A 25,846-nucleotide genomic window follows, 5' to 3' on the forward strand; every position below is an offset into this window, starting at 1 on the left:
GAGTAGAGAACCAACAAACTCAACCCACATATGACGCCGAGTCTGGGAGTCGAACCCAGGGAACATTGGTGGGAGGTGGGAGGTGGGCGCTGCGCCATCCCTGCACTGCCCTTGGTTGCTTGTATTACCTACCAGTTTTAAGTACATTGTAATTCCCATTGAGACCTCGGTTCTATTGCAATTGAGTATGAAGTATGGAATCAACTCATGATGTTGAAAACTTACAGTTCTGTACCCATTGCGCCAGTTAAGGAAAGCAGCATTACATAATGTTTTGCCAAGCCAATCAGCACAAGAAGCAGCGAGGAGGCAGGAATCACTCTGATTTAGTTTTGAAAGAGTTTGCTTTATCTGTTAACAAAAAACAGCAAAATATATACAATTAAAGTCCATTCATACATGCACCTAACATTTACTGGTATACGTAGTTTGGGGTAAAAGTGCTATCATTGTTACTTTTTGTGGCTCAATAACACATGCAGGTCGCAGAAAGGAGCATAATGTCAAGAGACAATAATAACCTATTGTCACACCTATCTTCAAAAAGTAACAACTGCCGGTCTTTATTTCTCCCTTTCAATGCTGTACCTCAGTAGCAACATAGAACAAGAGAAACAAAAGCTCCCCATTAATTTTGATGAAACAACAGACTTTTGATGACACCCTGGCTTGAGTTGCTCCAAGCTTGCCTTGGTCAGGGTCAACCAGTGTTAAATACCATGAGATACTAGAGATTTACTGTAGAAACTACTGAACCAATGGTTAATGCTAACCTTGTTTCAAGTAACTCGGATCAGTAAGTCAACATTGCTGAGCTCATCTACATCTATATCTACATGTTCCAGCACTTGGTAAAGTCCCTTTTTGGCTTATGGCTGTTTCTGCTTAGGTGGCCTCATACCTCGTAAGCCTTTTTAGACATATCACTGTCAAGCCGGCCACTTCTGCTGGAGAGAACAGGACAGCCACAACACCGGGGACTACATCCCCTACTCTCATCGAATAGTGTGTGGGTTCTTTAACGTCCCACAGGGAACTTACGAACACAGAAGGTATTTGTGAGACAGGGCCTACAGTTTATAGTCTTTATCTGAGAAGACTTGAAAGTCTAACCGTTTGCAGATGAAATTAGGAAGGCAGCACTTTCTCCTCCTTTAAGATCCTAAGCGTTGATCCGGCCAGGGTTCGAACCCTTGATCTCCCGCATGACAGCCCGATGCTCAACCAACTGTGCCACTGGTGCGCAGTGAAAAATTGCTTTCGTTTTGAATTAACAAGGAATAATTTCCTTCTTCTTACAGCACTTTGTGTACTAATCCCACTGAACATCGCAAGAGACATGCAAAATGAATCCAAAGCAGTGTACAGGAACTTTGAAATGTATTTGGGATCAAAGCAACTTGTGACCCTGAAGACCACCCTTTCTGTTAAAAGAAACCCGCCTGAGCCACTAACCGACATTACATACTTACCCTTTCACAGATGCTAGGAAAACAGCCAATGAAGCCACAGACAGAAAGAGTCTGCTTCACTTCATTGAACATATGGCAATGACTGAAAACCTCAATACATCCTGCTGGATGAGAGCTAAAGAGCATGAAGACAAGAATAAGGAACTGTTATTAAAGATCAATAATTTTCATTAATGCAGGCCTTTAGATGAAGAGATTTATCGTACTGTATTTTTGTTATGTTGACTGACATGCATTTTAAGTTTTTCTCACAGGAGTACTAATCTCTCTTTAGGCAAAGCAGAACAAAAGCAAATAACCTTCTTCAAAAGATGATTTCTCAAACTGTATTAAATGTCACCAAACTATACAAAAATAAAAGCTAACAAGAAGACATGGGCACATTATTCAGAAGCACTCTAGTTTTGTATCAACCAAGTCCATAAGATCTTGGACCTTGGTACATGTACTTGTAAGAAAGATGCCTTGTGAGGCAAAAATTAATACACTGTAGCCTTACATTAATCATTAGTTGAATTAATACATTAAGACACCACATGTACATGTACAATAATCATTTCCATGCCAGGTAATGTGATTGCCACTTCCATGAACAAAATAATGTGCGAGTAGATCAAACAACTGCTTTCCCCAGGGTTTTCAAAAGGAATTTTAGTAGTCAGCAAAACCTTAAGAGTAAGCAGAGAATGGACAACACACAACAAAGGCGTGTTTCCCAAGGGCTGAAGGCACAAACTTGTTGGGGGATCCGGGGGGCATCCTCCCCTGTGAAAATTTTGAAATTTGGGCCCCTTAGAATGCATTTCCCGCATTCTGGAGCATGAATTCGGGTAATTGAACTTAACACTAATATCATGAAAGTTTGGCTATTTTTATTCAGAGAGAGTACAGTACATGGATATTCTAAAAAAAACTTTGGAAATTCATTTGACGGCAAGACATTAATTTTTTAGGTTTTGAAAATACACTAAAATAGCATGACATACGTGTAGCCCCTTTCAGGCTCCTTTGCATTCTATAAAGCTGCGTCCAATGTATTTCATCTGTTGTGACGAAAAGTCGTATTGTCACACTCCAAATGTAGTTAAAAAGGTAAAGAAAACAAAACTTTGCCGATCCAAGGCTTGTGTTCTCTGCAAACATTTCTCATGTAAATTTGGGGTAATTTCCAACGAATATAGGCGGCAAGTTCAAATGCAATTGCCGACAAGTTTCACCCTGATACTCACCAGCGATATTTCTTGAGAAAGGCTATCAATGAGTCCTTCAGGTGAGGCCATTTTCCTGGTCTGAAAGCAAGGCAACCCTAATCATTAAATTAAGTACATGTACATGTGCATTTGTAGTTGTTTCAAAATACAATTTCTTCTTTGTTTGTTTTTGTTTCTTTCTTCCTTACTTCCTTATGAAAGCAATCTGCATCATTTTTTTTGGGAGGAAGAAGGAATTACTCTCATTAATTTTCAAGCAAAATATGTAGCATGACGCAGTCCATTCTAAAAAAAATTTAAAAGTACATTAAGACAAGAGTACTTACTTGCAAGCCTTCTGAGAAGCTAAAAAGTTTTCATAAGTGGGATCATTCTTGAAAGTCAGACCAGCTATTTCAGTCTCAAGCTCTTTCAACTCTTTCGGTCCAGATGGAAGCTTAAACAATAATATTATAAAAAACACAACCATAAACAAATGTTTTAGATGAAGCTATGCTTCTACAGAAGGCCTTTGATCTCTTACATGTAAGTGACAGACAAAAGGTCAAACAACCCAATGTCCAGCAACGACTACCGGCCCATCTCCCGGTCTTATCCAAGATCTATGAAAGAATTGTTTTGTGTTCAGAACCTTGATGATAGTACATCTACATGTACAGTGTACATGTACTGTAGCAATAACTTACCACTTTGTTCATCTTCTTGAAAAGGGAACATAGTTTGTCTTTATTTGAGTTGCCTTTGTTCTGCAACATTTTTGTCATTGTTTCCACTATTTTTTTCAAAAGCACCACACCCTTGCTGGCACTCTGATCCTTTCCTGAAAAATAAAGGAAGAATCAAGCAGATCAGAAAAATAATTAATAATAGGCAAATTACCAACAAGTGCTTAAGTGATACATGGAAAAATTCCACAAACAATGCAAATAATTATTAACATTTTTGTTGTTTTTTAGAGTAATCAGAGAGACCTTCAAACAGTGCAACAATTCACAACTTTCCTTACTTTTGAGAAAGGAGATGTATTAACTTTTATTTGAATTAATTTTTGTAAACGTCCAAAATGGAATAATCACCATATTTTTTGTGTATTGGTCCATTTAACTGCCCTTGAAGCAATTAGTGTCCACCATTAGTTTTACCTAAATACCTTGACACTTTAATAAAGTTTATGTATGTATGTATGTATGTATAATAATAATATTATAGTTGTAAGAGTTTTTGCCAATAATTCATGACGCATTGTACAATTCCAAAAGGGCAAGAAAACTCTGGGTTATTAAATGACTTGTTGTCACATACACGTATGCTGTACCTAAGGTTCCTTTTTCTTCTTGCAGAATAACTTGAACAATCTCAAAGTTCTTTTCAATACCAGATATATTTGGCAGCTTTTTAATCCAGCTAAAGATAAAACAAAAAAATAATTACCAATAAACCAGGGGTTTCCTTAAGTTTCAAAGTAGAAGGGACCCTGATAGAGTAAGCGGGCACCCCTACATGTATATATGGCCTGGCTTTTGATCTTGAGACCTCCTTTGAGCAAAGGCAAGTACTGTACTCAGCATAGACAGGTGCTAGTACCAGGGTCCACACTTCTAATAAAACCTCTGATGCATGTACATTAGCATTTTACAGGTCATTTTTTTCTTGTTTCAAATGTATTATCCCTCCTCACCCCTGAGGGGTTATGCATTGACAAGTGAAATCTTTTAGCATTAGACAAAGAAAGGTATTCTAGCATTAAGGCAGAGTAATATCTGCAGTGCCACTCTTAGGAGGGAAAGAATTAAAAGCAGTTTAATTAAATGTCAATTGACACTGTATTCCTCTCTAAACAAGTTCTGGAACAATAATTGAAATTCGAAAGGGAAACATGATAACAAAATATACCAATGATGATGATGATGATGATGATAATAATAATAATAATAAGGGTCAGGTCCGACCAGGTTTGGCCAGCTACTGGTAACATTAGGGAGCTTAAGCACATGACATTTAAGAGACAAGGACGGCCTTAAAGAAAGAAAGATCCAATGCAGATGGATGGATGGATGGATAAATTTAGTTATCCACGGTAGTTCTATCAAAAATACTTTACAAAAGTACCCTGTTCCACTTAGAAGCCGTGCATTACAATACAAATTACAATAATAATATAAAAATTAAGAACAAAGTCATAAAGATTATCCATATTAACTTAAGCTTTGCCTGTGCAGATAGTAAACACTTTAACTTTGGACTTAAAACGATCTAAGGAAGTTAACTGCTTTAAACTATGTGGAAAAGCATTCCATACTTTGACTCCTGAAAATGCAAAACTGTTTTTATAATGATTTGTTCTAGTTTTGGGTAGTACAAGATCAGTGTTAGAAGATAGAAGGCTATAATCATTTAGAGTCTTACGAAAGGTAAACATATCCAAGAGATAAGAAGGGCACAATCCATTAACCACTAAATGAGCAGAGGGTTTTAAGTACAAAGCACTGGTGAGGATTCATGCTGCCCAATTCTGAAGTTTTTGAAGGTTCAAAGATAAAGTATCGCTTTCCCATCCCACACTATACAGCAATAACTAAAATAAGGTTCAACAATTGACCTATATAACGTTACAAGATGTCTTCAAGAAAGAAATGGCTTAACCCTTTTAGTAACTTGTATAATTTATTACAGGTAACCTTAAGACATATATTTTGAATGTGGCTGTTCCAAGTCAGGAATTCATCAATATTTAAACCAAGACATTTAGTAGTCTTAACTCAGTGTAAAGCTACTCTGTTAATGGAAAATGATATGTCACCCTCTAATGTTACAATTTTCTGCCGTGAACCAATCATCATAAAGTCAGTCTTTATTCATTTATTCATTTCGTCTTGAAGGTCAGGCAAATTTATGGCAGAAACGTGGGGTTGGTGTCATCAGCGAAAGACCTCCCAACACCAAAATCGAACAGTGTTCATCCATGTTAATTATAAAAAACCTGCCAGTAGTATGACTTCCATTTTGGGGTTCATAAATTATTAATGAGTTTGAAAACTTGGACAAGCAGGGAAAGGGCCCTGGGCAAGCACATAAATTTGAATCCCTACTTGCCCAATGGACAAGGTGGAATTCAAATATTAATTTTCCAAGCCCTGGCTGCTAAGTATCTTTTCACTATTAGAGACGATTAGTTTAAAAATCTGATTAAGACTACTGTCTAGGTGTGTGAAATGTTCACTTACGGTGTCCATCTGTGGGTCAAAAACCTAGTGCTTAAGCCCCCTATTGTAACCCAGCACAACCTGTCTCATGGACAGGTCGTTCACATGTATTTACTGTAAACCAGCTTCCCCACGTGGGTACTTTTACAAGTGAGGAGGGTACGATGTCACCAAGAGGGATAAAAACTGGGACCTGACAAAGGGCAAATGAGCTGTACGATTTATTGCATTGGTCATAACATTTTTATTATCCCTAGCTACAAAGCTCTCAAAATAATTTGAAATTGTGTACGAACCTTTCATAGACATGAAGAGGAAAACAGTTACTCCCAAGTGGTTTGATCAAATTTTCCAATACAAAACCAAGAAAAACAAGAGGACTGGTCTTGTTTGAGACTGTAGGAGACAGTATCACCGAAACACAAGCCCAGAGAAGATCCTGTGATACAACAGATGGGTAAATATTAATTATAAAGGAAAATGTACAGCTGTACAAGTACAATACATGTATGACAGAGGTGCTTTGCAGAGTGCCAGACATTGCATGCTTTGTTGTCATAGCACCTGAGACAGTATACTCTACCTACACTTACATCATTGTATAAGGTCTAAACACCAATAATTATTTTTAAATGGCTAGCTTTCAGCAATAATAATATTGTTGTTGTACATGTACCTAGTGCATTATTTTATTTACAACATTAAAGTTTAAAAAAAATACATTTCTTCACTTTAAAGGCGAGGGTTCAGTTATTGGTTTTCTGAAAAATTCTGCTGCTGAGTAATGTATTTAATTACATACCCCAATCCCAGGCTATGCATTGCACAGTGACTGATATACATGTACATGTAATGGAAGATCATACAGTTGTAAGACAAAAAAAATAATATGAGAAGTATTCTGAATGTAAATTGTAAATGTACATTATTGGAACATGTTCAGTGCTGCGAATTGACATCTTATAATTATACGCAGGTTCAACTCAAGTCTAACTTTGTAGCAGGGGCAAATAGGGTGGCTAGCCACCCCCCATTTTGGCTCCTTTTTTTTCCATTTATCTGCTTTGTATTGTATTTTTATTTCTGCTGGAACAGATACTATTTACCTGACGTGAACATAAATGCAAAACATAAACAAAGTCAAAATGGCACCCTAAACTATCTGCACTTTTGTTAGAGTATTATACTATGATTCTTTCAATTAACCCCCCTTAGAATATTCCTAGATCCGTCACTGTTGTCGCTCAGTCAGAGGTCTAATCTGGAGGTTGGAGGTGCAAAGATGAACTTGGTCAGAACAACTGTGAACAACAGATGCATCGGATGCGGCATTGAAAAGTGTGAAATGAGATTGTTAACTAATTTAATAACTATTATCATTAGAATAAATACCTTTCTCTTGAAGACACCCAAAGCGCTTGTTATAAGATAAGTTTGATAGCAATTTGTGATTGAAAAAACTCTGACAACAAGTGCAGCAAACAGCACCACGACAAACAACTGAAAACAAGGACAAAGTTAAAATTCATGTTTGTTTGCTTTCCTTTTGATCCCAGAAGCAAGAATCATGTACTTCATTAAGTGACCCAGTAAGAACTGGACAACGTTTTACTTGTATTTAGGATCCAAGAATACTTTAACCCTAATGACATTTTTATCAAGGAGGTTTTTCTTCTTGAAACTACATTACTCCACCTGGGTGAAAATCACTTTGCTGATCATCCCCCAAGTTAAACAATCAGGATGTGCAATGCACTTTTAACTTGAGTCTTACTGACTGTTATCGACTGGTTATAATACCTTGCTGATCTATACATATGATCGTTACTATTAAATTAATTTTAAAAATAAAGTTCTAAACATTTCACTTGTAAACGAGTACATGTAAACAGAGTGACTGAAAGCCTCAATTTTTCTAGCAAGAAAACAATGGTTCCTTCTGCAGGTATGTGTACATTGTACCCAAGCAGAGAAAAGACAGAAAACAAATCATCTCCAAATAAAGACTAATAACCAAAAATACAATAATGCTTTCTGGAACCAGCAGAAAGAGCCCTAAACAGTACTACTACTACTAATGCAGTAACAGTAACAAGTTCGGTGTGCATTAATTTTGCAATTGAAAAAATTCTAATTAAAGGTTAGGGCCATTTAAACTAAAATAAGTGGAAATGCCTTTACTACATAATTAATTAAATCAATTACAGTAGTATAGCGATATTTCTCGTTTACAAACATTGACGTCACATTTCTTTTGATATTCAAAATTAATTTGCCAACCAGGGAACACAAGAAGTCATTGTTTCAACAGCCAATTAGGTTCTGGTTAGCATATTAATAACAATGGATGATATCAGAAGAAACATCCCTACACAATGTATATTCTTAGTTTAAAATAAAAAGAGGACAAAAACATGATGCAATAGTTTTCTGTACCTTGAATGAGCCTTTACAAGGTGGGATAATGTCACTGGGAGAAAGAAGTTTGTTCTTTGCTTTGTCAAGAAGTTGTCCTGCTGCACTTTCAAATTTCTACAAAACATTCAATCATCAATTACTTAATTATTTGTTGGAACTATTAAAACAAGAAAAAAATTGGAATGTGGGGCTCTATCAATCACTACCATAATAGTAATTGTTAGTATTGCTAAAGTCATCCTCATCACCATCATTATCAAAACCAACCCTCCTACACTGTACAAGCAAGGGCCGGAGTAGAGTTTCACAGTCCACAGAATTTTTTTTTTCCAAGCTTTGGTTTTTGGACTGGCTGATGTGAGACACTTTTTGTTAAAACACTGCTGAATCACTTTCCCCCAGTTCTACCTCACCACCAAAGCATTGACTGATTTAGGGGCACTTACATTGTAATAGGTGTTCCAACCCTAAACCAGTAATAACAATGGTACTGTGTTCAGTTACCAGGCCTTTGAATAAAAATGAGGCTGGAGTTGACCTTTGCTTTGATACAAACCTCACTGCTTTAAATTTCTCATGTAAATAAAAACGTGTTAGCATTACAACAACATGATTTACATAAGAAAAGCAATAAGGTTTGTATCAAAGCAGGTCAGTGCCAGCTTCGCTTTTATTCAAAGGCCTAGTGACTGAGCACAGAACTGTAAAATTAATGGTCTATTGACCAAACAAATTGTAACAGGGCTTTAATTCATCTGTGTGCCAGAAGAGAAAGAACCCCAACAAAATTAAATTAAATTTTATTGTTTAATGTATGTTATTCACTTGGCTGAACACCAACCTGTTTAGCATCTTTGGAAAGCCCATTTGATACAGCAGATTCACAAAATGTGTCGATATACCACTCTAATACAACCTCAGTACGAAGATTAGAGTTGATCTGCGCTACACTAAGTATCAAAGCCAACGCTTTTTGAAGTTTTGGCTCAGAAATAGACTTTGGGGGAGGAATCTTTCCTGCTTCAGCATCTGAGGTATCTTCTCTTACAATAACAGTCAGCAACTCCTTCATATCGGCAGAGGATATGCTTCCAAGAGCACACTGTGAATAGTTGACATTAATTCCAGTTTCTAGAAGGAAACAAAGCATTACTTTGATTCAAACATTTGTATGTGTACATGAACCTGTAAGTGAATTCTCAGAAGGTTTTGCAATACATTTAGAGCACCCAAGTGAGCAAATTTAAGAAAACATTGATTTATATGTTATTTCCATAACTTCATGGCAATGACAAAGACTTTTTAAAGACATGTTTTGGCATTACTCATGCCATCACCAGTTTAATTTAATCTACAAACCTCTCTCTCGTATATGCACAATTAGAGAACGTTAAAATTTAAAATTTGGTTACAATGAGTTATATTTTGAAAAGATGATACAAAGTTGCGTAACATAACATAATGTAACATAACATGTAACATACTGTTCTTGTACATGTATGTGCATGCACAAGTGTTAACAGGAACTTGCTTACAAAAAAATAAAAGGTATTTACCGGTACATGTAGCTCTGGCTTTAAATGTGAAACAGGTACATGTAGCTTCTGTCAATTTAAGATAGGATTTGAACCCATGAACCCATTCCCACTGCTGTCAGTAGTTACTTGACTTTGTAATTTTGTGATGCAGTTGTAGTTCACCCTTTATCACGACAGGGTCCTGGAGTCAAACGCCATTTGGAACTCAGATTTTTTCTTAGTTCCCAATGGATGCAATTTCAATAACATGCAGTATAAAATAATATTATGTACATTTAGAGCACCATCTGTAAATTGAAGGGTAAGACCAGCAGTGTGACACAGGTACAGTAGTACCCACCTTAAAAAAAAAGTTAGAGTGCAGCTATGACTACAAGATTCTCATTTCTTATTTACGTACATATGCTAAACCAGAACGATGTTTTTGTGAATATTTATCAGTAAGAAAAAACATTAATAAAAATTCACCTTTTGGTTTGGTTTTGGTCAGGACATCTCTATCCAGCTCCTCTGAGCCTGGAAGTGTGATGACATTCATTGCTTGCTCAATCTTTCCAGTCTTCGCAAGCAACAGTACCAACTTGTGTCGGTAGACAGAAATGTTTGTCAATAGCTTATGCTCACTTTGGGAAAGCATACCAAAGCTTGCAGAGTTCTTTCGGATCACTTTGCAGCCAAGCATGTAAAATAATGCATCTGAGAACCTGGTGATTACACAACAGACATTGCATTACGGCAACTTCTAGCAGTACACGTATACTATAGCGTTATCAAACAGAAAGACAGTGTTACCACAATATGGAGGAAACATTATTGTTGCACCGCTGTAAGTAAAAATTACCTAGTAATTACCCTGTAGATGTACATCCAATTTTGACATGCAACACAATTACATGTACATGTACATGTAATATCCCTTTAAGGAGGCTTGAAAGGATTTCAGCACTTAAAAGACACCTCTCTTTAGATCGAATGACGCTACAACACTGTATCACGTAACAGCATATGGTACCATATGATATGAAACACCAATTATTTATAAACAGGATGTGATCATTATTGTGATGTTATAAGTTAGCCTATACTTTGGACTTAGTTGCCCAGATCTCAAAAACGAACATGGTGATCCCTCTTTTTTATTGCTGAAAAGTGATTAGAAGGCCACGACAAAACATTTGGCAAAATTCTGTCTAGCGGATTCAGAGCCACCTTAAAAAAATCACAGAATTGAGGTGGCTCTCAATCCGCTGGACAGAATCTTTTTTTTTACTTTACAGAACGTTTCATCTTGCCCTGCTGATTACTTTTCAGAATTAAAACATGGGGGTCACCAAGTTCCTTTTTAGAGATATAAGCAACTAAAGACAAAATAAAGGGTGTTTTTACAGGGCTTGCCCGTTGCCCAGGTGACATATTACATCACAATAATGACTGTTCAGCAATAATTCGTGTTTCATTTCGTACCACAATATTGCTAATACACGATACAACGTCGTGGTGCCGATCCTCCTAATAAGAGCGTCACTTAGAAGTGTTGAAACTGGTTTTAGCCACCTTAAGTCTATTTCCAACGAAAAGGTAAGGGTAAAAAATAGCATAGGGTAAAAAAAAATGCAACTGTTTATCCTCACTTGAGGAGTAGCAATTGGGAGACACTTTGTGGCATCAGTTATCTGTGTTCCAAGACATGAATGATGCACTTATGTCCAGGTTTGACCCTAATTAGATGTACGCCCAATTTTGACATCCAACACAAAGTGTCCCCTTAAGTCTAAGCATTTGCTACCTATTTTCAACAATGAGGTAAGGGTAAAGGTTAGCGTTATTTTTAGCTTTGGGTAAATGCAGCAGTTAATCTTCATTTAAAGAGCAGCATTTGGGGGACACTTTGTGACATCAATTGTCTGTATTCTGAGACACAAGTGATGTTGAAGTTGGCTAGCAGAGCAAGGGGACACTTCGTGGCGCTTATTGAAATCCACGTGCATCTAATTAGGGTCAAACCTGGACATATCTCGAATGATGTTGAAGTTGGGGAGTAGAGCAAGAGACACTTCGTGATGCTTATTGAAATCTGTGTGCATCTAATTAGGGGCATTTCTGGGCATGTACAGGAATCGCGTAGCGCGTAGTCTTGAAAACTGATACTAAGGATTTTCCTTTCATGTACTTAGTGTTGTAAGGGTTGAGAACATACATTGTACATCGTGTGAAGAGTAAGGTAGAGTGAGGTCTCAGTGGTTGCTACCTCATGTAAATGCCTCCAGTAAATATTCAACCCGGCCTGGCTGAACAAACACTTAAGATTCTATTAAGTGATGGCTCAGCCAGAGTTGGAATCACTGCTCACCCCTGTGGGTGACTTTTTCAGTTCCATAAGACAACTGATTTGCAGTTAAGACAGTGATTCTTCTCAGATACATATCATGTACATGTACACGTATAATCATGCTCATTCTGTTGTACCTTTTGTTCTTTTCCAAGACAGCAAGCCTGGCTTCAGCAATCTCTTCATCTTCAGTGATTAAATCACTGCCTAATTTTCCCGCAAAACACTTCACCAATGTTTCATCATCCCACTTCTTCATTTCAAGAGCCCTAGTACAAATCACAAGCATGGTGCAATGTGAAGATTATACTAATTATTACGATATTTTGATTGTTTAGTTGTCTTTCTTACAGACATCTTTGCTGCTGCAGTATCTGCAGTACAGCATTAACTTTGAAAAAGCAAGTCAGACACAATACAGTCTTGAACAGAAGTCAATGTACACATTCCTGAGGTCAGGGTACACGTAACTGACGTGAGCAAGTGAGTGAGTGAGTGAGTAAGTAAGTAAGTAAGTAAGTACATGTAGGAAGGAGGGAGGGACAAAGGAAGGAGGGAGACAGGGAGGAAGGTACAGTAGGAGGGAAGGAGAGAGGAAAGAAGGATCGAAGGGATGATGTAAGGAAGGATGTAAGGAGGGAAGGAGGAAGGGAGGAAGGATGGAAGGAAAGGAGGATAGAGGGAAGTAAGGAGGGAGGAAGGAAGGAGGGCAAAAGAAAGTAATAAGAGAGAAGGGAAGGAAGAAAGGAAGGATGGAAGGAAGGAAGGAGGGAGGAAGGGAGGATGGAAGGAAGGAAGGAAGTATGCAAAGCAGAATGGAAGGAAGAAGGGAGGTAGGGAGAAAGGAAGGAAGGGAGGAAGGAAGGAAGGGAGGAAGGAAGGAAGGGAGGAAGGAAGGGTGGAAGGATAAAAAGAAGGATGGAAGGAAGAAGGGAGGCAGAAAGGAAGGGAGGATGGAAGGAAGGAAGGAAGGAAGGAAGGAAGGAAGGATGGGAGGATACAAAGAAGGATGGAAGGAAGAAGGGAGGTAGGGAGGAAGGAAGGGAGGATGGAAGGAAGGAAGGGAGGAAGGAAGGATGGGAGGATGCAAAGAAGGATGGAAGGAAGAAGGGAGGTAGGGAGAAAGGAAGGAAGGAAGGAAAGGAGGACAGAAAGAGGGATGGAAGGAAGGAGGGAGGCAAAAAGGAAGGAAGAAAATTCTTTACAGTATTTCACAAGGGTAGCACTTCAGGTGGCTCTAACCAGTTTCAACACTTTGAAGAGACACTCTAGAAAGATTGGAACTACACACTGTATCACGTAACAGCAATGTTATTGTACATGTACCATATGAAACATCGATTATTGCTGAACAAGATGCGGTCATTATTGTGATGCAATAGGTTTCCGTGGCAACAGGAAAGCCTAGAAAAAAACACCATACATTATGGCTTTAGTTGCTCATATCTCAAAAACAAACTCAGTGACCCCCATTTTTTATTGCTGGAAAGTGATCAGAAGGCCAAGATGAAACTTTCTGCAAAGTTTAAAAAAATTCTGTACTGCAGAGTCGCCTTTAAAAAAATCCCAGACTTAAGGTGGCTCTGAATCCGCTGTAAAGAATTGCAGAAAGTTTCATCTTGGCCTTCTGATCACTTTCCAGCAATAAAAAATGGCAGTCACTGGGTTTGTTTTTGAAATACTGGTATACATGTATGCAACTAAAGACAAAATAAAGGGTGTTATTACAGCGCCTTCCCATTGTCACGGTGACTTATTAGGTCACAATAATGACCACATCTTGTTCAGTAATAACTGGTGTTTCTTACAGTACCATAACACTGCTAATATGTGATACAGCGTTGTAGTGCCAAACCTTCTAATAAGAACATCAATTGAAAGCTTTGAAATTATGTATGTATGCATGACACATTACAGTTGGAGTACATGAAGGCTAGGATGGTACTGTAACTGAGGATGTCATTTTAGAATCACACATGACGTCAAATTTCCACACAATACACCACAATAATTATCCAAGATTTAAAGCAATGTCCTAACATTCAAAATGCACATGAACCATTACTTACATTTTGAGACCTGTGCTCTCAGGTGAACAGATTAAAGCTCCATTTATAGCACTCCTTAGTCGTTCTCTGACTTTGTCCTCTAAATTCTTTGGCAGATTAGGGTGCATGAAGACTTCTATCCATGCTTTCCGCAAACTACAGGGGGTGATCAAAGTTTTATTACTACTCTTAATAATTACAGTATACTCTAGAGAAAAAGAATTACATAATTTTATAGTATCCAAAGTAAGGTTTCAAAAAGTTAATAAAACTGTGAACTGACATTAAATTTATGTTACCTTGAATCTGCAGTAAGAGTAGCTTAGTGACTCAATGACGTGCCATTCAATGTAATAAAATATTTTTATTTCTCATTGCTATAATTAGATTACAAGATCACAATGATTTAAAAGAAAAAAACTCTCAACTACAAAATTAATTGTACATTAACCTCTTGTTTCCAAACATTCTGTTCCTGCAGCAACATTGATTTACAGCCCTTTTCAATTAACGAGCCTGACAACTATTGCAAATACATGTAAAACAAATTTTTTATAGGTAATGTATTAAAATTTAATAATGGCCACACCAACCTTCGCAAAGCTCCTTGGACTTGTCCATAAGGAAATCTGTTTTCGCCAAAAAAAATTTGCCATAAAGACTTGGTTCTAATAAAATAAGTCCTACAGTAGTTCTGTGCACTACAAATGTACATGTACCTAATTCCTAAACAAAATATTTTGTACTGTACATGTACAGTAGGTCACATTTTTTCTCTTTTCTTCTATGATCTCTGTACTTAGCTGTAGCAAAGACATTGTTTGACAAACCAAACGGTACTGCATAATAATGTTAATTTCTGATTTACAGTAGGATAAGTGCTCACAGTGCTGGAAATAACAGTCGGTCATCGGACATTGCCCAACCAAATTTTGAAAATGTCCGGCCAATTTCACGTTATGATCGGACACTATGATTGAACATGTCACCAGCACATCTTGAGTTCTCTTCTTCAAGGTGCTGTCAGTCAATAAATTATGTCCGGTCCAATTTGTCAAATGTCCGACCAAAAGGAGGATTTGAAAGGACATATGTCCTCTGAATAAAGAAAAATTATTTCCAGCACCTGCTAATGAGCCACCATCATCATCATCATCATTATCATAATATCTCTATTTACCTTTGGATTTTAAAGAAGCTTCATGTCCATGTAACTAGTATCTCTGAGCATTAATTTTACCCTCTCAACCATGATACATGCCAGAGAACAGAACATAACACCAGAAACTCCATGCCCGACTCTTTGCAAACAGTGTGGAATTTTTTTTTTTTCGTCCCACAGGGTTATGACATTGAAGGGTTGTGAGACAGGGCCTAGGGTTAATCATCTTTATCCGAGAAGACTAGACAGTCTAACCAATAATTTTTGCAGCACTTTCTCCTCAGTTATTTAAAGACCCTGAGTGTTGGTCTGGCCAAGGTCAAACTCACAACCTCCTCCCGCATGGCATTCTGGTGCTCAACCAACTGAGCCACTGGTGCACGGTTAAATAAAGCAAATTTGTCCAGGGCATACTATGTACTTATTGACTGAGTGCAAGGGCCAGACAGGAAAATAGTTGGCTCAAGGTCATGGCGTACGGACCAAGCACCATGACCAAGGGCCAAATCTTTTCCTTTCCAGCCCGACGTAAACTCAGTCAACGAGCATGAGCACTCAAAAGATGAAGTTTGGACACAAAAATAAGTAACAAAAATTTGCATAGAAAATTTATCTAATATGTTGTTAGCAGTTGCTTTTCTGGCTGTTCATAACTTGGATGTTTAAAAGTGACGAAATCCTCTAAAATCGCATGGAGCAGTATGTGTTCCTAGCAGGGCCGTACGGCCAATAGTTTCACAATGAAAGTGCACGCGGGGCTGTACAGGCCATAAAATAAAGTTCATTAAGCTCTTAACCTGCAAAATGCAGTAAAAACAAAATGTTGCCCTAAACTAAATAATGGGATCTGCGATCTACAGTGTACGATGTACATGTATTCCTTAGCAAAAAGATAGCAAAATGGAATGAATGCCTTTGTTAAGGACATTCCTCATTATAGAGCAGAGTGTACCTTTCACTGTCGCCAGCTAGCAGCAACACTGTCAAGGCATCAAGAACTATGGCAGCTTGACCTGGTTGCTCACTCTTGAGATAATCAGTGACTGTAAGTATTGTACTGGATACGTTGGAACTGAGATTAAATCCCCACCTGGCAAAAAAATTTTAGAAGATGCACCTGAGGCCCTTTCCATTGTATCTGAATATGTTGTGATCAATTTTGACTTTGGAACAGTTTGTTCTTGAATTGTATTTGCCTGTGCACACAAAAACTATTTGAAAACCCTAACCTTCACCTACACAAAATATGCATGCATGCACCCTCTACGGTCATGAGCCTCTGATTTCATCGTATTCGTAAACCTGCATTTTCACCTGCCCACACAAATACGATAAACTTCTGTTCTAAAAGTCTAAAGTCTGGAGTTTTCAAAAGCCTTCATTTGCGGTGACTGAAAATGCCATATTTGTCTGGACAGGAGAGAAAAACAAGGGAAAAAGACCCCATTTTCAAAAATTACATGTACAAGTAATGTGCTGCTATTCCTGCAGCCTGTACTGTACATTTGTAAGTTTGACAAGTCAGTGACATTGGGAAGGACTTAAGTTCTTTCAAAGGAGTGAGAATCATGTGTAAAAAATTATTGAATGTAAACTGTTCATTTTGTGCATGTGGTTATACATTAACAAAAATCTCACACTGTCATAACTTTGAGTAGAAATGAACTGATTACAATGGTTGATCCTGATGCTGTTAACAATGTTAAGAACAGATTCATAGCTACATGTAGGTGTGATATTATGAAGTAGTGATCAATACCGCTGACATAATATCGCGAACTCGTGAGAAACGTTTCGGTGACGTTCTTGTAAGTTTACTTGAGTTTTCGCTAAGACTGTTTAGTTGAGTTTGCTCGTTTTGAAGCTAAGGACTAACACATGGTGTCAGAAGTTAGTGGATGACGCTGTTTGCCGACCGTATTTGTGAAATATTTGTATTGTGAAAACCTTGGTTCGTTGCTGTTCGCATAAATCGAAACCGCGTGGTGTAAAATGGCGGCCGGGCGTCTGTTAAACCCACCGGATCATCTACAGCTTTCAAGTGGAAATGTATCTCAAAATTGGAAAAGATTTAAGCAAAAGTGGAGTAATTATGAGCTAGCTATCGGAATAGCCAGAAAAGAAGATCCCATTCGAGTAGCAACTTTTCTCACTGTGATTGGCGACGAAGCCCTAGATGTTTACAATGCATTCACGTGGGACAGTGACGCAGACAAAGTCAAAATGGATAAAGTTCTAGAGCATTTTGAGCAGTACTGTGAGCCTCACAAGAATACAATCTACGAGAGGTATTTATTCTTTTCGCGTGGACAGGAAAGTGGGGAGCCCATTGATAAATATGCCACTGTTCTACGAAACATGGCAGACTCTTGTGAATTTCAAGATTTGAAAGATTCGTTGATACGCGACCGCATCGTGTTTGGAATCGCTGATCACAACGTGAGAGAGCGTTTGTTGCGAGTCCCAGATTTGACGCTGAATAAAGCTCTAGAACTTGCACGAGCTGCCGAAGCAACCCAAAGCCAGTTGAAACAAATGCAAAACTCGCACGAGGTTAATGCAGTTGGGAAGAAGAAAGAAAACTTCTTCCGAAAGAAACAAGAAGAGAAGAAAAAATCAGCCAACGGCAGTGCTCAACAGATCGACTGCAAATTTTGTGGCAGGAAACATGTACCAGACAGATCAAAGTGCCCTGCATATGGCCAACAGTGCAACAAGTGTGGAAAAAGAAACCATTTTGCTGCGAAGTGTACAGGAGGAAGGCAGTCCAGTCGTAATTTACATGCCAATCAGAATTTGAATTATGTGCAAGAAGATTCAGATGGGAGTCAATTTGAAGAGTATACTATTGATGTCATAACTTATCAAGTCAGTGCTGTGGAAGAAAAGAAACACCCAAAACAGTTGTTTACATCAGTCAAAGTAAACAATGCTAAAGATGTTACATTTCAGTTGGACTGTGGAGCAACTTGTAATTTGCTATCACTAAAAGAATTCTCAAGCATTATGGGGGATCCCAAAGATCTGTATTTGAGGAAAACATCGGCAACACTCAAGATGTACAATGGAACCACAATGACTCCACTTGGAAAGTGCACTCTCAAATGTGCCAAAGGTGAGATGAGTACAGATGCAGATTTTTTTATAACTAATGAGGATGTCAGGCCTATATTGGGTGCTGAGTTATGTCAGGAACTGAACTTAATCAAGGTTATGGCAAGTGACATTTCAGAGTCAGAAACTGTGAATGCAGTAAATGACAAGGTTCAAACTGCCCACATTGTTCTAACCAGAGATCAAATTTTGAAACAGTACAGTGATGTTTTTGAGGGATTAGGGTGCATGGATGGCCCATACCATATGGAACTCGATGAAACTGTAAAACCTGTTGTCCACCCCCCTAGGAAAGTCCCTGTAGCACTAAGAGACCGTTTAAAGGAAGAACTGGACAAATTAGTCAGAGAGAAAGTTATCACCCCCGTTACAGAACCTACAAATTGGGTGTCTAGTTTGGTTCTAGTAAACAAGCCAGAGAAGTTAAGAATTTGTATTGACCCACAAGATTTAAACAGAGCCCTGCTGAGAGCCCATTATCCTCTCCCCACCATTGAAGACGTGGCAACTAGGCTATGTAAGGCTAAAGTCTTCTCAGTTTTGGATGCAAAGAATAGATTCTGGCAAGTTCAGCTAGACAAACTGTCGTCACTCTTGACCACGTTTAATACACCTTTTGGCCGTTATCGCTGGCTTCGCTTACCATTTGGAATCAAATCAGCCCCAGAAGAGTACCAGCGAAGAATCCATGAAAGCCTACAAGGTCTGAAAGGTATAGAAGACATTGTAGATGACATACTCTGTGTTGGTGAGGGTGACACCTATGAAAACGCAGTTAAGGATCATGACAGAAACCTAACTGCACTCTTGGAGAGATGTCGTGAGAAGAATATCAAGTTGAATCCAAAGAAGTTACAGTTGAGAAAGCAAGAAGTGCCCTACATCGGTCATGTACTGACCCCTGATGGCCTCAAGCCGGATCCAAGTAAGGTCAAGGCAATTGTAGAAATGCCTACACCTTCAGACAAGAAGGCCGTGCAAAGAGTGCTTGGAATGATTACGTATCTTGCGAAATTTCTTTCTAACCTGTCTGATGTGACGGAGCCGTTGAGACGTTTATTAGACAAAGATGTGCAATGGCACTGGAACGATACACACGAGAAATCATGGAAGCAAGTGAAACAATTGATCACAAGAGAACCAGTGTTGAAGTATTTCGACCCCAGTAAAGAAGTAACACTGCAATGCGATGCATCGGAATCTGGACTGGGTGCTGTCATACTGCAAGAGGGTCAGCCTATAGCATTCTCGTCAAGAGCGCTTACCAGTACTGAAAGAAATTATGCTCAAATAGAGAAAGAGCTGCTCAGCATAGTTCACGGGTGCACACGCTTTGACCAGTACGTTTATGGTAGGCCAATTACAGTACAGACGGATCACAAGCCGCTAGAGAGCATTTTCAAGAAATCTCTGCTTTCGGCCCCCAAAAGGCTCCAAAGAATGTTATTACAGCTCCAGAGGTATAGCTTGAATATAGTGTACAAGCCTGGAAAGGAACTATTCATTGCTGATACACTCAGTCGAGCATTCCTTCCCAATAAGCCGAGTACAGAAGAGTTGAAGTCGGAGGTTTTATCAGTCAAACAGGAAGAGCATCTAATCAAATCCATTGAAGAGATCAACATGGTCGAGTTTCTGCCAATCACAAGTCAACGCCTTGTTGATCTCAGAAAAAAAACTGATCTTGACGAAGGTCTTCAGCAGTTGAAACATATTATCAAGATTGGTTGGCCAGAAACAAAAGAAGAAGTCCCATCAGAAATCAGGAGATATTTTGACTTCAAAGAAGAGCTCAGCATCCAAGATGGTATCCTCTTCAAAGGAAATCGAGTAATAGTACCTGTAGCGCTAAGGCCCCACATGATCACGCAAGTACACTCAAGCCACCTTGGTATTGAAAGTTGTTTAAATAAAGCAAGAGATGTCCTGTTTTGGCCTGGCATGACCGCAGAGATCAGGGACTGTGTTTCTAAGTGCGAAACATGTAACACTTATCAGACAAACCAGCAGAAAGAACCACTCATACCTCATGATCCACCTAAACGTCCTTGGTCTCATGTTGCAACAGACCTTTTCAGTTTTGACAACAAGGAGTGGTTCATCATCGTTGACCACTGGTCAGATTACTTTGAACTGAACCAATTATCCAGTACCAACTCAAGCTCTGTTATCAAGTCTCTCAAGAATCAGTTCGCACGCCATGGCATACCTGATACTCTGTATTCTGACAACGGACCACAGTTTGCTTCCAGAGAATTCAAAGAATTTACATCCGCCTGGCATTTTGACCACCAAACGTCTTCGCCACACTATCCACAATCAAATGGCAAGATTGAAAATGCTGTTAAGACAGCCAAGAAGTTACTAACCAAAGCAAAGGCAAGTGGACAAGATCCATACTTGGCCATTTTGGACTGGCGAAACACACCTTCACCCAGTATTGGATCATCACCAGTACAAAGATTATTTGGACGACGTACAAAGACAATGTTACCTACAGCAGGAACTTTGTTACAGCCAAAGATCGTGGAGGGAACTGAAGGCAAGCTCAAAGAAAGAAAGACGAAACAAGCACTGTTTTACAACAAAGGAACAAAAGAGCTTCCTGTGCTTCAACCCGGAGACACAGTGCGCATGAAACCGCTGCCATCAGACAAAGAAAAGCTGTGGAGAAAGGGATCTGTTGTCAAACAAGTGGCACCTCGCTCCTACGAGGTAGATCTTCAAGGAACTATGTTCAGGAGAAATAGAAGACACTTGGTAAAGACCAAGGAACCATCGCCACAGTTGGATTTGGAATCCCAAGAAAACCTGCCAGCTAGTAGTACCCCTTTACCTGTGGAAGGACCACCTGTGGTGCAAACAAGATCTGGTAGAATCATTCATAGACCAGGACGACTACGAGATTTTGTTTGAGGAACGTTGTTTAGGACTTTGAACTGTCATCGTCTGATTGAGTGCTTTATGGTGAATAACTTTTTTATGAGAAGGGAGATGTGATATTATGAAGTAGTGATCAATACCGCTGACATAATATCGGGGACGTTCTTGTAAGTTTACTTGAGTTTTCGCTAAGACTGTTTAGTTGAGTTTGCTCGTTTTGAAGCTAAGGACTAACACAGTAGGTTTCATACTATACATTATGCTTCTTCCATGTACATGTAGATGACAAAAATGTGTCCAGGTACAGAGTTCAACGTGAGAATGATGATCACTCCTTCTTTTCATTTAAAATAATGTAAGCAATTTGCTATGACTTTTTTGCTCAAGTCATTTCATTACTTCCCTTCCAGTGATGTAAACAGATACATACATGTAAGCAGTACCATTAAAATGCTCTTTAATAACAAAATTAATGCTTCATTTTCATCTATTTCATTCCATACAGTGCAGCAGGCTTTTAGCCAGGCGGCCGTCCAGCCGTCCAAAGGACGGCCAGTTCTCAGAAATGGGAGATTTTCGACGGCCTGTTTTGGGCGGCCATTTACGAGCTTCTGTGCTTAATGTAAGAAAACAGTGTCTATAAATTAATAAAACATACATTTCTTTTTGCTCTCAAGAGTTGTTTTAGTGTTGCTGTCGTATTTTTCTTCTATATTAAAACTTTTTTAGCGAGTTTCCTTTCTGTTTTGATCAATTGAATCAAAGTTGAGCGAAGCGATTTCACAGGCAAAGCCACTGTTCAGTGATATTGACTTACCAAGTCGTCCCCAGGCTACTTTGCCGGATGCTATAAATTAGTACACACGTTGATGATTATTAATGAGGATATGAGTCAAAGATCATGCGCCTTCCAACTCGGTAAGACGATCTCACGGCTGCAAATGTTATTGTAATCGCTTGATTGTATTGATGAGTAGCACAATCATGATGTACATTTGTGTAACATAGTGAAATTTTACAAAATTTTTCATGCTGTCATAAAATTGGATGAAAAGGAACCTGACAAAATCAAATAGCCTCTTAAGCTGATATCTTAATGTAAAATGAAATTTTTTTGTACTGATGGATCAAAAATAAGCAATTTTAAATTTACCCATGACCCCTTGCAGGCATGGTAATTTCCTCATTTTGCCTAGATTCCCCTAAAAAATTTTGTTAAATAACCAGAAATATTCTCATTTTAACTTTTGACATAACAGAAATGTTAATTTCAGAGTTGATTATATGCTTTGCTTGATTTGCAATTGAGAAATTCCCGCGAAATTTTCCACATGGATTGCAAAAAACAGGGCAAAATGGGCTGAAGTCCGGAAAAAACCGGTTTAACTGGATAAAAACAAGTCAAGGCCTGGTAGCAAAGCTTGCTCTGAGGGAACGTTTCGAAATGTAATGGCAGATCTGCAAGGGGAAACTCTTGGTTCTTTCACGCTCTAAATTCGCTTTGTCAACCTCTGAACGTCAAGAAGTGTTTCAGACTCACAAAGAGGTCTCGTTCTTTCACAATTTGAATTCTTTCTTTCTGAGCTTTGGCGTGTAATTTGTACATGAGATGAGCATTCTGTTTTTCTTTGGTATACAAAAATTTGGTTTATCAACGGAGTTGATAATGTAAATTGACCACCGTACAGAGATTCTAAAAGCTGACGTTTCGAGCGTTAGCCCTTCGTCAGAGCGAATCGAGGGATTATGGGTTACGTGTAGTTTTTATAGTAGAGTAGGAGCTACGCTATCGGTGGTAACATGGCAACGTGAAAAGTAGGAATATATTAGTTAAATGAAAAGCGTTTGTTAATACCGTGAGGATTAAGGGTGCCGATTTGAAAGATGAGGGTTTTGTACTGTGAGCTCGGACAAGCAAGATACAGAGGACATTTTGCGAAGCTGTGCTTTGGTTCTAAGGCAAATTGTAATGGCGGACAAAGTGTTTCAGACTGAGAAAAAATGCTCTGGCTTTTCGTGTGCTGAGAAGTTTTCGGTAAAACTTTCTCCAAAGCAACTACCACAAATGAGCATTCTCGAACCATATTTTATTCTGCCTAACCACAAAACATCCGTGGGTTACAGACGCAAATTGCAAAACAGCACTGAAGATTTTAGGAGCGTGACGCTCAAGACTGTTGTGCTTTTCGCCCTCTTTTCTCAGTCATTGGTGAGAAATCAACCACAATTTTTTTATTTACTGGTTGCAACATTGTGTATGTGAAATATGTTGTCGATTTTGTTGTGAGGAATAAAGTACAAGCCGTCTGAAGAACCTTGTTGTGCTTGTCTTACTAGTTTGTGTGTTACGCGTGACGCGCCATTTTTTGTCCCCAAAGTGGACAACCGAATCCGTTTATTCTAAACTTAAGCGACCGATTTCGCTAATCTACACAGTAAATGTTACTTAATATGTAAGAAGCATATCTGCGAAATGTGAGTGGCTAGCACTTTTTACGAGCGGAGATATGGCCTGAAGTGTTCGTTCAAGATACTGGTTTCCCAAATGTACATCATGATTGTGCTACTCATCATTCTGCTCTGTTCAAGCGAAATCTGGCGGGCATTACAACAAAATAGCCATTTGGTGTAATAACATGTCCAATCATCGTAATATTGCTTTAGGAATACTAATAGTAGGTGAATAGTTAAAGATTGTCGACCAGAATGCAGTGCGACCAACAAAGCCACGCATATCTGTTCTTTCGTGTAAATCATGGCTTGACAACTTCAAATTTCAATCACTCTTCATAACAACTGGAGTTCCTATCCGAAATACAATTCAATGTTAAACAAGGTAAGTTGAGGAAAGGATAGCTTAGTAAAATTATCAAAGAAAAACAGTGGTTTAATAGGTAAATTGAAAGACGTTTACAGCTGTCAGAATCGCGGAAATCACGTCTAAGAGGCTTCAATTTTTCAAAATTTTCTGGGGGAGCATGCCCCCAGACCCCCCTAGGAGGGGGGTTAGGGTTAGGCCACAGGCGTCATGCTACGTGGGCCGAAGGCCCACATAAAATTTGGACTCCCACTTTCAAAATCCTGGCTAAAAGCCTGCAGTGCAGTGTGTGCACTTCATTTCATATTATTATTGTGTTGCTAGGAAACTCATACCCTCCTCCATAATTGCGATATGACCAATCATAAGCAAAAGCTCTGTTCTCATGGTCCTCCCAACACCACCGGCAGCCTTCACTATAATAACTGTCGTCACTGTCGTATTCATCATCATGACAACCACAGCCACAAGCAAAGCTGGAAGGCCGAGAGTTGCTTGACCATTTGTTTATTTCATCTTTGAGTGACTCTAAGATTTCTGTAGCCTTTGAAGCTTCAAAATTAAACAATATCAGCAAGTGGGTTAGAGTACATGTGTATAATGCTGAGAGGATCATACAAGACCTTTAAATTTCGGTTGGGTTCAAGTATTGGTTTATTCTTACATGTAAAAATAATACATGTACATGTAAATCCCTTGTCTTCTCAATGATCTCTTGATAAACCTGGTATGAAATCTAGCAGTGTGAGACATTCCTACACGTATGATAAGAGCAATTCTCACTTTTTTTTTTCTCAACGCACAAGAGGGTGGAATTCTGCAAATCCTGCAATCTGATTGGCTCTGGGAGCGGTTGGAATTTTTCTACATACATCTTGCCTGCCAACCTGGGAGGAATCCTAGCCCAGGTTGCGTGGGCTTGTGTGATTACCTTAAATTTCCATTTTTTGACTCTGAATATGTTTACATACAGAAGTGTTTCAAAACAGATTTTTTATTCTGGACAAGAGGTGTGGAAATAGAATTCAAATAAAAATATTTCTCTTTGAAACATTCAGTTTTTAAGTCACTTACTGCATTTGCTATCAAGTGCGGTGCAAGTCTACAATTAAGTGATTTCAGAGAGGAAGAGTGAGAGAGAAAAAGGAAAAAATAAAATTAATAAGTTATTTACCAGCTAAGGGTTAGTCCGTACAGCGAAAAACTGTGACCTTGGTGACAGTTTTTCGCTATATAGACCTCCAAGCTAGCAAATAACATATATTTACTGTTCTTAGGACAGAATGTAATGTAGTACATATAGTTCATTAATAATTTTAGAAAGAACCAGACATGAGAGTGCTTTGATGGACCACTGACCAAGTTATTGAAGGGAAGAATTAAAGTTGGACAGTACATGTACACCATTAAAAGGGCTTGTTGTGTTTATTGGTACATGCATTTCCTGCTGCTTGATTATGCCTTACAGAATAATAACAATATGGTTCCACCCCAGGCCTGTTCAAAGCAGCACTCAAATTTTTTGTTACTATCCCCAACTTACCATAATTTATATTGATGAATAACAAACATTTTACAATCTCAGATACAGCAGTACATGTACAGCACGAGAAGAATAATACCTATTGGACCCTAAACCGAGTTTAATGC

The 25,846-nt window shown here is 38.6% G+C and overlaps 1 protein-coding gene across 3 annotated transcripts in view; it reads right to left on the reverse strand.

Annotated features, from left to right (window-relative positions):
• LOC138011518 (uncharacterized) overlaps nucleotides 1-25,846 on the reverse strand; it is a 37,125-nt gene that overhangs the window by 7,431 nt on the left and 3,848 nt on the right. For all 3 annotated transcript variants that reach the window (XM_068858562.1, XM_068858561.1, XM_068858560.1), the window contains exons 6-21: nucleotides 24,532-24,748; nucleotides 16,334-16,471; nucleotides 14,813-14,848; nucleotides 14,241-14,375; nucleotides 12,309-12,440; nucleotides 10,311-10,546; nucleotides 9,146-9,435; nucleotides 8,323-8,418; nucleotides 7,279-7,386; nucleotides 6,183-6,325; nucleotides 3,999-4,087; nucleotides 3,370-3,503; nucleotides 3,010-3,119; nucleotides 2,702-2,761; nucleotides 1,473-1,587; nucleotides 226-351 (exon numbers count right to left, since the gene is read on the reverse strand). In XM_068858562.1, the coding sequence (XP_068714663.1) occupies nucleotides 226-351; nucleotides 1,473-1,587; nucleotides 2,702-2,761; nucleotides 3,010-3,119; nucleotides 3,370-3,503; nucleotides 3,999-4,087; nucleotides 6,183-6,325; nucleotides 7,279-7,386; nucleotides 8,323-8,418; nucleotides 9,146-9,435; nucleotides 10,311-10,546; nucleotides 12,309-12,440; nucleotides 14,241-14,375; nucleotides 14,813-14,848; nucleotides 16,334-16,471; nucleotides 24,532-24,748 (2,165 nt within the window). The remainder of the gene's footprint in view (nucleotides 1-225; nucleotides 352-1,472; nucleotides 1,588-2,701; nucleotides 2,762-3,009; nucleotides 3,120-3,369; nucleotides 3,504-3,998; nucleotides 4,088-6,182; nucleotides 6,326-7,278; nucleotides 7,387-8,322; nucleotides 8,419-9,145; nucleotides 9,436-10,310; nucleotides 10,547-12,308; nucleotides 12,441-14,240; nucleotides 14,376-14,812; nucleotides 14,849-16,333; nucleotides 16,472-24,531; nucleotides 24,749-25,846) is intronic.

This window comes from Montipora foliosa, chromosome 7 (assembly GCF_036669935.1).
Source record: "Montipora foliosa isolate CH-2021 chromosome 7, ASM3666993v2, whole genome shotgun sequence".
Taxonomy (NCBI): Eukaryota; Metazoa; Cnidaria; class Anthozoa; order Scleractinia; family Acroporidae; genus Montipora; species Montipora foliosa.